Genomic DNA, 14,190 nt, shown 5'->3' with positions numbered 1-14,190 from the left:
CACTTTCCTCACCCACTCCCTACATACAGAGATAAGTTAACCTACAAAGCCAATGCGTCTTTGGGATGTGGGAGGAAACCCACACGCTTGCAGGGAGAATGTGCAAATTCAACACAGACAGTGCCCGAGGACAGGATCGAACACAGATCTCTGGCGTGTGAGGCAGCAAGTCCACCAGCTGCCTCAGTTCCAACAGACAAAAAATTATACGTTGATAACTTTGGTTCCTAATAAAAAGAAACTATCCATTTTCACTGTTAAATCTCTAAGTGACGCAAAGTCCCCCTTTACAGTTACTGTATGTTTCAATTCAGTTCAAGACTATGGGGCTGTACATTGGCCATAAAGTTGCTGCTTAAAATTGCCAGAGACCCGGAATTGATCCTGAATATGGGTGCTGTCTGTATGGAGTTTGCTCCTTTTCCCTTTGATCGCATGGGTTTTCTCCGTGTGCTCTTGTTTCCTTCCACATTCCAAAGGTGTGCAGGAACCTTTTTCAGACCCAACCCAAAACGTAATATTTGCCTTTTGTCCAGAGATTCTGTCTAACCTGTTGAGTTACTCCAGCTTTTTGTGTCTAACTTCAGTTTAAACCAGCATCTGCAGTTCCTTCCTACACACATGATACTATACGCTAGAACTTTATTAATCCCAGGATGGAAAATGTGTGCGTGTGCGTGTGTTATAGAACTAGTGTACGGGTGATCGGTGGTCGGCGTGGACTTGGTGGGCCGAAGGGCCTGTTTCCACACCATATCTTTAAATTGAACTAAAAACACTAAAACCAGAGGAAATCTAAAGAAGGGTCTCTACCCGAAACGTCACCCAATTTCTTCTATCCAGAGATGCTGGCTGCTGCATGGAGTTCCCCCGCACAATTAAAGCATGGAATAGTCTTCACCCTACTTTAGGTACCCAACCAGACACAATTAAATTTAAAGTAGCTCTTTCTTCCCCCCCCCCCCCAAGAACCATTTTTTGCTTAAGTCCAGTTTGGTGGTGGTGGGTCCACTCCTGTTTAATTTCCATTTCGAATATTTTTGGAGGACCAGGAAACCAAGAGTTACTCCAGCGAGTGATTCTGCGTTGGTTTTCACCAGTCACGGCGATGCGGCGACCGGACAGCAATGGCGGCCAGATCTCAAACAATGCAAAGGGAGAGAGAAAGTGGCCGACGCCAACCAGTTGCAGTGCACATGTGCAGGGCGGCACATGCGCACAACGACGGCCGATGATGTGCTGGCCAAAGATCCTCGCCACAGGATCTTTGGTGCTGGTCGTGGTTGTGCGCATGTGGAGGGGGAGGATGTGCAGGCCGTGGCAGTGTGCATGTGTAAGGCGGCCTACCGTGCCGGCGGATGAGGAGAGAGCGGAGAGCGGAGACCCAGCGGCCCGGACACGGATGGCGGGCGGAGACGGAGAGTGACAGAGAGAGAGAGAGAGAGAGAGAGAGAGAGATAGAGAGGGGGTCCGCTCAGAATTAAACGATAAGTGTCCTGGGTGCTTGCCAAGCCGGGCAAAATGGCACGGCTTTTACCTTGCCCGGCGGGACTGTAAGTTAACATTGGCAACCGGGCAACCGCTAATTTCGAGCTCTGGGGAGGGATAATTCTCCCGTGCCTTTCATCCGCAGTACATTTAGAACACGGAAATATGTGCTACTCACGTGCCGTTGACGATGCTTCAAGCCATCAGCGGAAACGGTCCGTAAAGGCAGCTGAAATTCTGCCTTTACACCGTGGACTGCGTGCATGTGCTGCGCACTGCGCATGTGCACCAGCCTACTGCGCATGCGCAAGTTTCTTGGCGGGTTTTTCCAAAGATGGATAGTGATTACCTGAAGAGTTTCTCGAAGCAAAGTTACGAGGAAAAGACCAAAATAATTGAAAATGGCAGATCAATGCCGGAACTTAAAGAACTTCAACAGCGCAAAAGAACAAAAATAATTAGAACATTTAAAACAGCTTGGTACAACAGGAAACAAAGAGAGAAGAATGGATTTTGTGTACAAATAATATGGTAAGTAAATTTCTTTGAGCTATATGTTTTTAAATACTTTATTAAGAGATAGGACCGATTGAAGACAAATTACTTGATAAAAGTCGAGAGAACAATCTGCGCATGCGTGGTTTCCAAGTTTTTAAAAAAAGCCACTGACAACCCTGACTAATTACTCACGGCACGAGCCTGGAACAGATCCACGGATGATGCGGTCTCCCAGGTTCTGCACACCACTCTCTCTCACCTTGACAGCCAGAAGGGGGGGGGGGGGGACTATGTGAGGATGCTGTTCATTGATTTCAGTTCAGCTTTCAATACCATAGTCCCTGCCAGACTTGCTGAGAAGCTGCTGGAACTGGGGCTGAACACTCCCCTGTGTGCCTGCGTCCTAGACTTTCTCACTGCCAGGCCCCAGGTAGTCAAGATGGGGAGACATACCTCCCCAACCCCCTCACCCTGAAAACAGGTTCCCCCCCCAGGGTTGCGTCCTCAGCCCCCTCCTGTACTCCCTGTACTCACATGACTGTGTGGCTATGTTCAGCTCCAACTCCATCATCAAGTTTGCTGATGACACTGTGGTGGTGGGCCTGATCTCTGATAACGATGAGAAGGCCTACCGGGAGGAGGTGGCTGATCTGGCACTCTGGTGTCAGAACACCAGCCTCCTCTTGAATGTCACAAAAACGAAGGAGCTGATTGTGGACTTTAGAAGGGCACAACAACCGAGGACGTACATGCCACTGGAGATAAATGGGACTACTGTGGATAGGGTGAGCAGCTTTAAATACCTGGGAGTCCACATCACAGAGGATATAACATGGACAACACACACTGCCACACTGGTGAGTAAGGCAAGGCAGCGCCTTTATCACCTCAGGCAGCTGAGGAAATTCAGAGTCTCTCTGAGGATCCTTCAGTGCTTCTACTCTGGGGCTGTAGAAAGCATCTTGTCCGGCAACATCTCAATCTGGTTTGGGAACAGCTCTGCCCAGGACAGGAAGGCTCTGCAGAGAGTAGTGCGTTTGGCCAAACGCACTATGGGAACAACACTCAACCCCCTGCAGGACTTATACACCAGGAGGTGCAGCAACGGACTGTTCCAGCTGCTATGGTCAGGCAAGCGCCTCTGCTGTCACACTGTGAAAACAGAGAGGATGAGACGGAGTTTCTTCCCACAGGCCATCAGGACTGTAAACTCATATCTCACCGGGGACTAATTTACTGTTGTGTTGTGTCTTTTTTTTTTTTTTATTCCTAAAATGTAGATACTGGTTCTATTCTGTTCTGTTGTTTTTGCACAATCCGCAGGCATTGCCACTTTCATTTCACTGCACATCTTGTACGTGTATGTGACAAATAAACTTGACTTGAAATAAGATTACTAATGTAAAATAATTGAGCTTCTACTTTTATACCTACTCAATGAAATCCAGAAAATCTGCAAAATTATTCCTTAAAGTAGAAACATAACAAATATTCTTGCAGAAGTTCCTTCCTGGTATTGAAAGGTTTGATAATGTCAACTTGTGCATTTCTGCATCCCTCCCACTCTTCAAAGTTTTTTCAGGAAACCCATAAAATTCAGGTCTCACCAAAAGCCAAACAAAAGCAAAAAAACTGCAGCCTGCTGCTGGGGACCAGCTTTACTTAAACTAGTAAAAGCTGATGGGTAATGGATCCATACAGCCTGGATTCAAAAAGCATTAGAAGATAGACACAAAATGCTGGAGTAACTCAGTGGGACAGGCTTATCTGGAGAGAAGGAGTGGGTGACGTTTCGGGTCGAGACCCTTCTTCAAAAAGCACATCTTTGTTACATAAATATTCATTTTAACAGCAAAATATAAAACATCTCTTTCCCCCATCAAGAGTAGAAACCAAGAAAATAATTTTTTTTTTAAATCAATTTATAAAAATTGCAGGACGGAAGAAAGGGGCAGCATTCAACAAATTCCAAAAGGTTTCTTTTCCAACTTCAGTTACACAACTAAATGGTGAGCAGATTTGCCTTAAAATTACATGCACTGGAACACAAGTATACTTATTATCTTTCTGAAATCATCCAGGCAAGAAAAATGACACAAAAGACAACACTTAAAAAATAAATGCAAGGGCTTCATCTGTGGAAAATAGTGCCATCTAGTGCAGTGAACTTGAACTTGACCTATGTTTTCGAGTATCAGAGAAAATCATGAACTAGATCAAAGAAAAGAGACTGCCACACCATGTTAGTTTATAGGCTGTTCAAGTATGGGTGGAAGCAGGTAGAAGAAGAATTTTAATTTATTAATTCATCCTTTACTAATTCACCAATTAGTAAAGGATGAATTTACTAATTCACCAATTAGTATTCATGAAAACTGATCTGCGTACAAACAAATCTAACTTCATCAGCTTCTCCAAACAAAATTTTATACTAGTTATTAACATTTAAATTAGATTCACTTGCCTCTTTGAGATTGCTTGAACAGGAATTGATCTTTGGTCCATAAAAGCATTACCACCCCAGCAACCAAACCCAAACCCAGTTTCTTCCTTAGTTCTGAATTCCCTGATTTATACCACATAGCCGCAATATGAAAAGGACTTTCAGGAGGCTACTCTAAAAGCCTTGGTTATAAAGCAATTATAATAAACAAACTATCACATCTTCATTTCACTTCTAGAACAACAGGAGACTCTGGCTGGGTTCATTTATGAAAGGGACCCAGAGGATATTTTTCCTCTGTAATATCACACAATATTTTTTTCTCTCAAATTTTCACTGGAACATGGGAAGTTTAAAATAAATATGTTTGTGCACACAGGAGAATAATTTGTACAGCAACAGACTGCCCAGTGGTAGAAATATGTTGGAAAGAACTGCAGATGCTGGTTTAAACCAAACATTAACCCCAAAAGCTGGAGTAACTCAGCAGGTCAGGCAGTATCTCTGAAGAAAAGGAATAGGTGACATTTCAGGTTGAGACCCTTCTTCTGAAGACCAGTGGTAAATCCGGGTCCACTCAACACCAACAGAATGCTTAAAACGTAGAAAGCTATCCACGGATAACTGGCAGTGCTCATGACAATTATCACAAAATCATGACTTAAAGTCTTTTGAAAATCCAGAATGCTGGAGGATTTCCATATTGTACATATAAGAAAATGAACGAGCATGTTTATTTGAAAATTTTACCGCTTCACCATTAATATCAAGTTGCCCAAAACTCCACTGAAAATTTTGGAAAAGGAAATTAAAAATACAAAATTCCAGATATAGACAGTAAATTAGTTTGTATACATACTTTACATATTTGCATCTTATAAAATTGCTGCATCAAAGAAAATGAAAGGCCCAAAACATTATCTCACTTTCTTGTAAATGTTGACTTGACCTACTGAACAGTTCAGGGACATCATTTATTCTAAAGTGCCCCTAATCTGACAAAACTGGCAATGCTCCGCATGTAAATAAACACAGGCAAATTTAAAAAATCTAAATTGAACTTTTAAGTATTTAAAAAATATTTCCATAAATTTTCAAGTTCAGATTGCTGTAGCAAGACTGATATTTAACCATGATTTGGACTCAGTGAGTGTGCAATTATTGACCAAAAAAAATCCAGATTCAGATCTAATTATGGAAGCTTTATTGGTTCATTCTTCAAGGATCAAAAAATCAAACCACAAAAAAAATCTAACTTCTGACTGAAGCCCAGCTGAAACTGCAGCAAACATAATATTTCCATCAACTTAGCATTTTCAGATCAAAATTTGCAATATCACTTCAATAACCTATTACAGGATTGAGTGGGCTTGTTAGATAATGCGTGCTAAGATATTTTTGCTGTCTTACTTTTATTATTCTGAAGCCATATAGTTATAACTTCTCACCACCTCTCTATCAATAAGCTCCAAATGTAACATCTCCACACATTTCCAGATATCAAGCCAAAAATATATTGCTAAATTTTAACTACCCCACCCTCATTTACAAACCTTTAACTTCAGACCTCTAGTGCAAAGAACAAGTCTAGTGTCTCTAAACTCCTTTTCCATTTCCATATTTTGTTTCTGATACATTATTTGGAGTAGTTCATTAAAAATGTTAGAACACCAAAAATTTCCCATATCCTTAAAAGACCGCCATTGCACCTTTTCCTACATAGCCGAATTTCTTGACCCACAGATGTTGCATTTACCTGAAGCAAACTCCAGAAAGCTCATCCCAAAACTGTAAAAGGTCACTTGGAAAATTTGCTACATTTGCTAGAAATGCAAATGCAGTCATATCTAAGAATGAATCTTTCATAGGTTAGAAGGGGGCAGAGATGTTGTTCAGCAAAATCTCCAAGATGCTTAACCAGTGGTAATCCGAGTGCTAACAAAACAGATTACATTGTGTGCTTGCAAGTGACTCCCCAAAATATTAAATTAAGAACGTCAGGGTATCTAGAGAACACGTTAAATGCAAGTTTACCCTTCCCAGAGGTGACGTTAACACTGTAGATCTTCAGTGACAGTTCTGTTCCTTTAGATGTTAATTAAGACTGAGCCATGCCAAATGCTGCAGAAACTATGCTAATTTCTAGAAACAATATTTGAACAATCTGAAATATTACAAAACCATGTTTGCGAATAGTCAGGTTAACTTATTGTAAAAAGAAGTAACACTTTTGCTCTTCTCTTCCACTCAAACCTTGCCATCTTGTAAAATTAAATTTCTGCCAGAAAAATTGCCATGTTTTAGCAGTAGAGGCTGGAATGAGCGAGGGGGGGGGGGGGGGTTCAAATAACTTGTACAGTTCTATGAGGGGAAACATCCCATCTAAATAAATCTACAAGGGCTCTAGAACAGTCACATTACATTTTCACTTTTCTCACACTCCTTCAGCTGCTTTCCTTTCCTGCTCACCAATGTTTAACCATATAACAATTACAGCATGGAAACAGGCCATCTCGGCCCTTCTCGTCCGTGCCGAACACTTATTCTCACCTAGTCCCATCTACCTGCACTCAGACCATAACCCTCCATTCCTTTCCCGTCCATATACCTATCCAATTTATTTTTAAATGATAAAATCGAACCTGCCTCCACCACTTCCACTGGGAGCTCATTCCACACAGCTACCACTCTCTGAGTAAAGAAGTTCCCCCTCATGTTACCCCTAAACTTCTGTCCCTTAATTCTCAAATCATGTCCTCGTTTGAATCTTCCCTACTCTCAATGGAAAAAGCTTATCCACGTCAAATCTGTCTATCCCTCTCATCATTTTAAAGAGCTCTATCAAGTCCCCCCTTAACCTTCTGCGCTCCAAAGAATGACTTAACTTGTTCAACCTTTCTCTGTAACTTAGTTGCTGAAACCCAGGCAACATTCTAGTAAATCTCCTCTGTACTCAATCTATTTTGTTGACATCTTTCCTATAATTTGGCGACCAAAACTGTACACCATACTCCAGAATTGGCCTCACCAATGCCTTGTACAATTTTAACATTACATCCCAACTTCTATACTCAATGCTCTGATTTATAAAGGCCAGCACACCAAAAGCTTTCTTTACCACCCTATCTACATGAGATTCCATCTTCAGGGAACTATGCTTCCTAGATCCCTCTGTTCAACTGCATTTCTCAATTCGCTACCATTTACCATGTACGTCCTATTTTGATTTGTCCTGCCAAGATGTAGCGCCTCACACTTATCAGCATTAAACTCCATCTGCCATCTTTCAGCCCACTCTTCCAAATGGCCAAAATCTCTCTGTAGACTTTAATTGCATACTTCATCCAGCCTTTCCTTCATCAAGGAGGTACATACTCTATATGGTCTTTCTATTATCAACACTTCAACTTGGCATCCAGGAGCTAATCCCACTGCACCAAGGCTAGTCCCCACCCTCGATCCACTGTAAAATTCTGCGGAAATATAAAGACTTCACCAAAAACGAGCTTGCTCGCGTGGTGTGGTTGCTATTACTGATAGGGCTCCGATTATGCATTTTAATTTAATTCCCATATACTACCAGAAAGTTCCTTTAAAAAAAAAAAAAAAATATTCCCAGAAAAAAATGACAGTTGTGCTTTGTGAAAGGAACACTATTACTCACAAGAATCAGCAAGTCCAAATATCAAAAACTCCTTGTACAAATGACAGAGTGTTGTCCCACATTCATACATTGGTCACATTTCCCTTATAACACAGTAGATTCAAAATTTATTGCGCTCACCCCAATTCCCCACAGGTTATACCACATCCATTTCCTCCTTGTCTATAACCCCTCAAACCGTCCTTTTTATTCTATGACTTAATGCTATTTTTCCCCTTCAAGATAAAGTGCGTGTGTGGTTTGTGAAGTGCCCTGGGCTTAATGCTACAAGGTAACTTACAACTACAAGTTTACTTCAATTGGAAGACAGTAACTGGCTCACGTTATGTGAACAAATCATCGGATGTTACCTATCAAGGTATGCAACATGGGAAGAAACACAAATGGTTCTTAAGAATAGAGCATAACAAATTGTAAATAGAGTTAATCATCTTTGATTTACTGCCACCCCTCTAAGGACCTCTGAATCAATTGATTAATCAAGCATGACTAGTGTCTAATTTAACAGTGAATGCTAAACATTATATTTCATAAATCAATAGACAAGTGTTTGAATAAGCAAACATATTTCAGGCCCTCAAAATTTTTCAAGTATGTCTTGAACAAACTGGAATAGAACGACTGTATTGAGTCATTGTGGAGTATTGAGAAGCTTGTGTTTCACCCGAATTTGCCAGAAATCTCCACAAAGAAGAACATTGCACTGTCGAGTTACCAAAAAAGGGTTTAATTACAATATCTGCATCCTTCAACCCTTTCAATGTAAACTTGACAAACAATAACTGAGATCAACTGTTAAACTTAAAAATCAGACTTAAATCAATCTTGAGTCACAATACTTCCCCGTTCTACCATTTATGCAAAAAGAAAAGAGAAGCTGACATGATCGGGTTGAGTGGCGACCTCAATTTGTGACGGATTGCACAACAAGGTAATGTAGAATACTAACACGAGTTCTGAAAGATACTTAGCAAAGTTTTAAATGAAAGGAGAATTTGGATCTTGTCCACCCACGAGGAGCGTTACAATTGACGACTGATCATTGGGCACGTGTTTTTAATAACGCTTTGTGGTCCAGTGTAGTTGCTATATTCATACTGTTGCCGAGTTTATTTCCACCCCACACCAAATCTGTCGCTCTTATACAGCGGTAGCATGGTCAGGGGCTTCCCCACACACCCAAACGCGGGATGCGTTTAAACAGGGTAACGCTGCAATTACAATGCCTCGTCGGCAACAACTAACTTGCTCGAATTAAACCCACTTTGGGCCAGCTGGAAACTCAGAATGAACTTCATTCAAACTGTTATACCAACCCATTAACTCCGGACCAAGTAATCTCGGCTCGCAATAAACCTTTCACCCCACCCGCGCAATTAAACCACGATCTGGGTGGTGCAGCGATAGGTTAAAATAAAAACCCAAAGCACGATAGTAAACATTTCCTGATCAAATCTGCCAAGCTCGGTTTTGACATCTTGCTCTGCCGGATGCGTTAACACGTTGCAAAGCGAAAAAGTTCGAGTCACAGTAAAGGATCACACGTTAACTAGATTTGCCTACGGAGAAATCTGTTGCTTTTTGCCTGTTTTACTTCGCATTTTGGATATTTTTCATCCACGGTAACCTTTGATTCGCAGAAAGTTCTTTCGAACGGAATATCGCGTTCGCATGTGTCATCACCCGCGCTTAATACAATTTCATTTTAATTAAGTTTCCAACCGCAGGTGTTAAACTGATGCAAAGTTTGCATTGGCTTGCTGTCTGCATTTAAAAAAAAGGTTAATAAAGCAATTCGTCAATAAGTTTATTAAAAGTAGTTATAAAGCCCGCTTACCTAAAAAACTGTATCGCAGCACAAGACGTCAGAAACTCGATAATAAATGTATTTCACCAAAACCTCCAAAGGCACCTGGCAGGAACATTCCCAAATATACATTGATACTCAACTACAGAGGAGTTGTTGTGGCAGATGAACCAGGATCTTGTTCGAAGCGGCAGGGTTTCAGTATCAGAAGAAAGATGGAGATGTCCGATACTGGCTACCAGTATCCCCAACCAACAAAACACATGTAAATGCCACATAACATTATTTCATTGACTAAGTTCACTCGCCATCTAATGTAACCAAAATAAAAGTGTAAGCAAGTTTTTAATCCAATCGCGAGGTTGTTCGAGAAGCTCAAATGCTAAAGTTGCATCGCAATGTCGCTTATGTGAATAACCTACCGCTAGGAAAACATCAATATTTAAGACTCGCTGTAATACATAACTACCACGTTTATTTTTTAACTCACTCAGCCCTCTATGGACTCTATTAAGGCACCTGCGCTCGGAGGGCAGCCAGGTTGACAGACAAAAAACAAATAAAAGGAAATGCATCTTTTGCAGCTGACCGTGCTTACCCCGCTTGGGTCTGGGGAAACTGTCGTGCAAGTGGAAGACGACTTTCTCCACAAAGTGCTGAATGTTGCTGTGCTCCGGCCCCCTGACAAACACCATCCAGTCGTGGGTGAATCCTTCAACCGTGGGTTTCTTCCGAACCTGGGCCCGATGGCCTAGCTCCAGCTTAACCTGAACCGCGGCAGCCTGAAATACGTACACACACATACACAAGCGCGTCAACATAGATAGCAACAAGCCCGGGCGCCGGCACCAGGAGCCGCAGCAGCCTGGAAGTGTTGGGCTCTTTCTCTCGCCCGGACAGATGCAGTTTTGCCTGCTGCATGCAATCGTCAGGCATGTGCAAAAGCAAAACAAAAAAAATCTCACACAAAACTCCGGGCAAACACACATAGATGGGCAGACAGACAGAGTGGCAGCTCCGGGCCACTCGGCGGGGCGGGTTACTCACCGAGGCGGCCATCCTCACTCCCTCACCCACAGAGCGGAGTGGAGCAGGGGACGGGGACAAGCTGTGAGCCTCAGCCCTCACAGCCGCTCCGTACAAACAGCAGAGTCGTTGCGGCTGTATACTGGGAGAGTGCGGCCAGAACCCCCGCCGATGGCGGACATTGTACACACGCACACACTCTCACTCTCTCTCTCTCACTGTCTGAGAGTGTGAATGTGTGTGTCTTATTACTGAGAGGGAGTCCGGCCGTCCGAGCATGCGCGTTCTGTCACACAGCCACCCCCCTCTCGACCCAGACAAGCAGCCGGCACCTTCAATGCGCTGGAGACTCCAGCCCTGCCACTCGGGAGAATCCCATGCACAAATACAAGGGGACGGGAGGGGGACCCCAGCAAATACTCTCACATACACACCGTGCACATTTGCAGTAAGGCCGAACCGTAGGCATTTGCAGTAGGCACGCATACTTTACACACAATCAGAAGCGCAATTATATTCTGAATTATTGCCGAGCGGCGAAGTCCACGGATATCGAAGGGGACAATCCAAAAACGAAATATATTGGCAATGAAAGGAATGGGAAACAACCCGCGATGGAATAACGAGAAAAATACTGATTTTCAGTTAAGGGAGGCGAGGCGATTATGTTTAAGAGAACAAAACATACAGCCAGCTAATGTGAAGGGAAATATATCAAAGTCATTGTAAGTGATCAATTATATTCATGGGACAGTGGCATCAGGAATGTGTACACCGGTAAAATAGAGATCGGGTTTATGCGGGAAAATGCCAGAATTAGATGTCTTTATTCGTGTGCACCCTCTCTTCCCTGTTTTCATTTGCACCCCCTTCCTTCCTTTTATTCATGCTAGTCCACAGTGCGGTGTGTGAAATGGGCGTTGCAATTTGTCCATCTCTGGTGCTGCTTGTCCAACAGGGGGCATCACGTGGACTATGTGGGGGGACGGGCGTGAAGCGCTGGTTTCAGAACACAGAATAAAGCAAATCCATGTCTTTTCTCTGCTAGTGTTATATATATAACGTCTTGAATACGTACCTGGTCGATTGATTTAAATGCATTTAAGTGAATAATTACAGTACATTTCTTATTAAACGACAGTGATACCGAAGATGAAGATAAAACGCTCAACCAAGGGGTAATTGTGGGCCATTTAGATACAATTCGCGCAACCTATCAGCTGAATATGGAAATGTCAAAAAGAATTTAAGAAAAATAAAAGCGCGTTTACAAGGCTGTCGGTTGCTTCCCTAGTCGGCAAATTGAATTATTTAAACACAGGAACAAACCCCTATAATGTGGCTTATCATGACGGTTGATTATGCCGTTTTATATCAGAACGTTAAAAGTTGATCAAATCAGATTATTAATTAAATTTGAGTCTGTCGAATGGCAGTAGTGCAAATAAAATGCCCTAGGTCCATTTTGAAATGTCATTATTACAATTATAATTATTATAGGACGGCACAGTGGTGCAGCTGGCAGAGCCGATGTCTCACAGCGCTGCAGAACCTGACCTCGAGTTCTATCTATGTGGAGTTTGCGCGATCTACCAGTGACTGCGTGTGTTTGCTCCATTTCCCTCCCATTCCCAACGTTGTGCGGGTTTGGAGGTGAGCTGGCATCTGTACATTGTCCCTGGTGTGCAGGCAGTGTATGTGAAAGCGGAATAAAATAGTTAGTGTGAACGGGTGGTCCATGTGGACTCGGTGGGCCGAAGGGCCTGTTTCTGCCCTGTATCACTGAAATTAAACTATCCACATAATACATATGGTTTGTGATTATTAATTGATCTTTGGAGAAATGCTGATCAAACTCATCACCTATATGGTAACGTTGGAAGTTACATCTGGGTAAGGAGGCTGTGGTATCGAGTCTGGGTAAGGAGGCTGTGGTATCGAGTCTGGGTAAGGATGCTGAAGTCTGAAGAAGGGTTTCGGCCCGAAACGTCGCCTATTTCCTTCGCTCCATAGATGCTGCTGCACCCGCTGAGTTTCTCCAGCATTTTTGTGTACCTTGGAAGTTACATCTGACTGATTTACGACTGGTGAAGGTCCTCTCAGTCTGCAACATTAATCAAGCAGTATGTGTTTACAGTAGTGTGAAAGGTGTCAACTTGTTCAATAAGCAAGGGGGTAGTTTGCCTTCTTAAAAGGATGAGTACATAATGTATTATACGATTGCTTGTGCAAAACGAAGAAAGGAGACCAGACTTGTTGACCCCACATGATAACAGAAACTGTTATAGAAAGAATTTATAGAAAGTTAACCACTTAACAATTCCGACTCTACTGTTAAAGAGATACATATCAGAAGGCTACAAGAACTTTCAACTGCTACTTTTTCTCATTAACGTTCGGAGCTCTTTTACAATGACAAATAATAAACCCCGCGCTTGCTTGTTGTCCGCTTGAAATGAGAGTTGGCAACGTCTTTTGTGAACTCCAAATACTAAACACGCTGCAATAATTAAAACCATTGACCTCCCTTTGCCGCCGACTTTTCACTGAATCATATTAAACACCCGTTTATGGTGGTGGGAATTATCCTTGGACACTTAGATTAGTGTTCAATGCAATCCGTTTTAAGTAACAGTTCAACATAGAAGTTATTACCAAGCACTCCACTGAAATCTTGGTTTAATAACTTTGTAATTGCTCTTCTGAAAATGTGAAACTTGTATTACCTCGAGTTAACCAGCAAAACCCGCAAATGATACGGAAAACTAGGGTGCACAACACAACCTCAAGTGAGGGGGAAAATAACGTTACAGGTTGGAGACAGTTCATCAGAACATGATAGTATACAACCTGAAGCATTAACTGGTTAGTCTTTCCGCAAATGTTGCTTGACTGGCTAAACCATTCTGGCATGTCTGTCTTCGTTTCAGATTCCATCAACTGCTTCTTTTTTTCTCTCCTGTCAGTCAGAGCTTACCGCAACTTTGGGGCCTCTGTAACCAACCTGAGTGTGTGGAAGAGATGGGTGACGATTGAACTAAGTGCGGGCAGTGCGGCGGTCTCCACCTCCCGCCCCGTTACCCCTCCCCTTCCCGCCTCGGCGATCATCCAGTTCATCCGCGGATCAAAATTGGAGCGAGTTGGACGGTTTAAGATCTACAAGTCCACAGAAAACGGGGGCAAAAGCGTCCTTAACACCCCTCAGTCTGAGTGCCACCTTAATATGTGCACAGTGCCAACGCACATGAGCTGCACGTGTCATTA

At 42.6% G+C, this 14,190-nt stretch overlaps 1 protein-coding gene and 1 long non-coding RNA gene across 3 annotated transcripts in view; one reads left to right on the top strand and one right to left on the bottom strand.

Moving 5' to 3' along the window:
- The window catches only part of mllt3 (MLLT3 super elongation complex subunit), a 130,029-nt gene extending 118,839 nt beyond the window's left edge, over positions 1–11,190 (bottom strand). The window contains exons 1-2 of one of the 2 annotated variants that reach the window (XM_033017837.1): positions 10,948–11,190; positions 10,499–10,682 (exon numbers count right to left, since the gene is read on the bottom strand). In XM_033017837.1, coding sequence (XP_032873728.1) covers positions 10,499–10,682; positions 10,948–10,959 — 196 coding nt within the window. In that variant the 5' untranslated portion in view covers positions 10,960–11,190. The remainder of the gene's footprint in view (positions 1–10,498; positions 10,683–10,947) is intronic. The other variant, XM_033017838.1, reaches the window with a different exon arrangement.
- LOC116971040 lies at positions 1,659–5,834 on the top strand. Its single transcript, XR_004411385.1, has 3 exons — positions 1,659–1,859; positions 3,664–3,670; positions 5,822–5,834. It is a non-coding gene; the product is annotated as an uncharacterized LOC116971040 (long non-coding RNA).
- Positions 11,191–14,190: the final 3,000 nt, after the last annotated feature.

This window comes from Amblyraja radiata, chromosome 3 (assembly GCF_010909765.2).
Source record: "Amblyraja radiata isolate CabotCenter1 chromosome 3, sAmbRad1.1.pri, whole genome shotgun sequence".
NCBI lineage: Eukaryota > Metazoa > Chordata > Chondrichthyes > Rajiformes > Rajidae > Amblyraja > Amblyraja radiata.
Note: the sequence above shows the minus strand (reverse complement) of the source record. Positions and strands in the feature narration are given on the sequence as shown.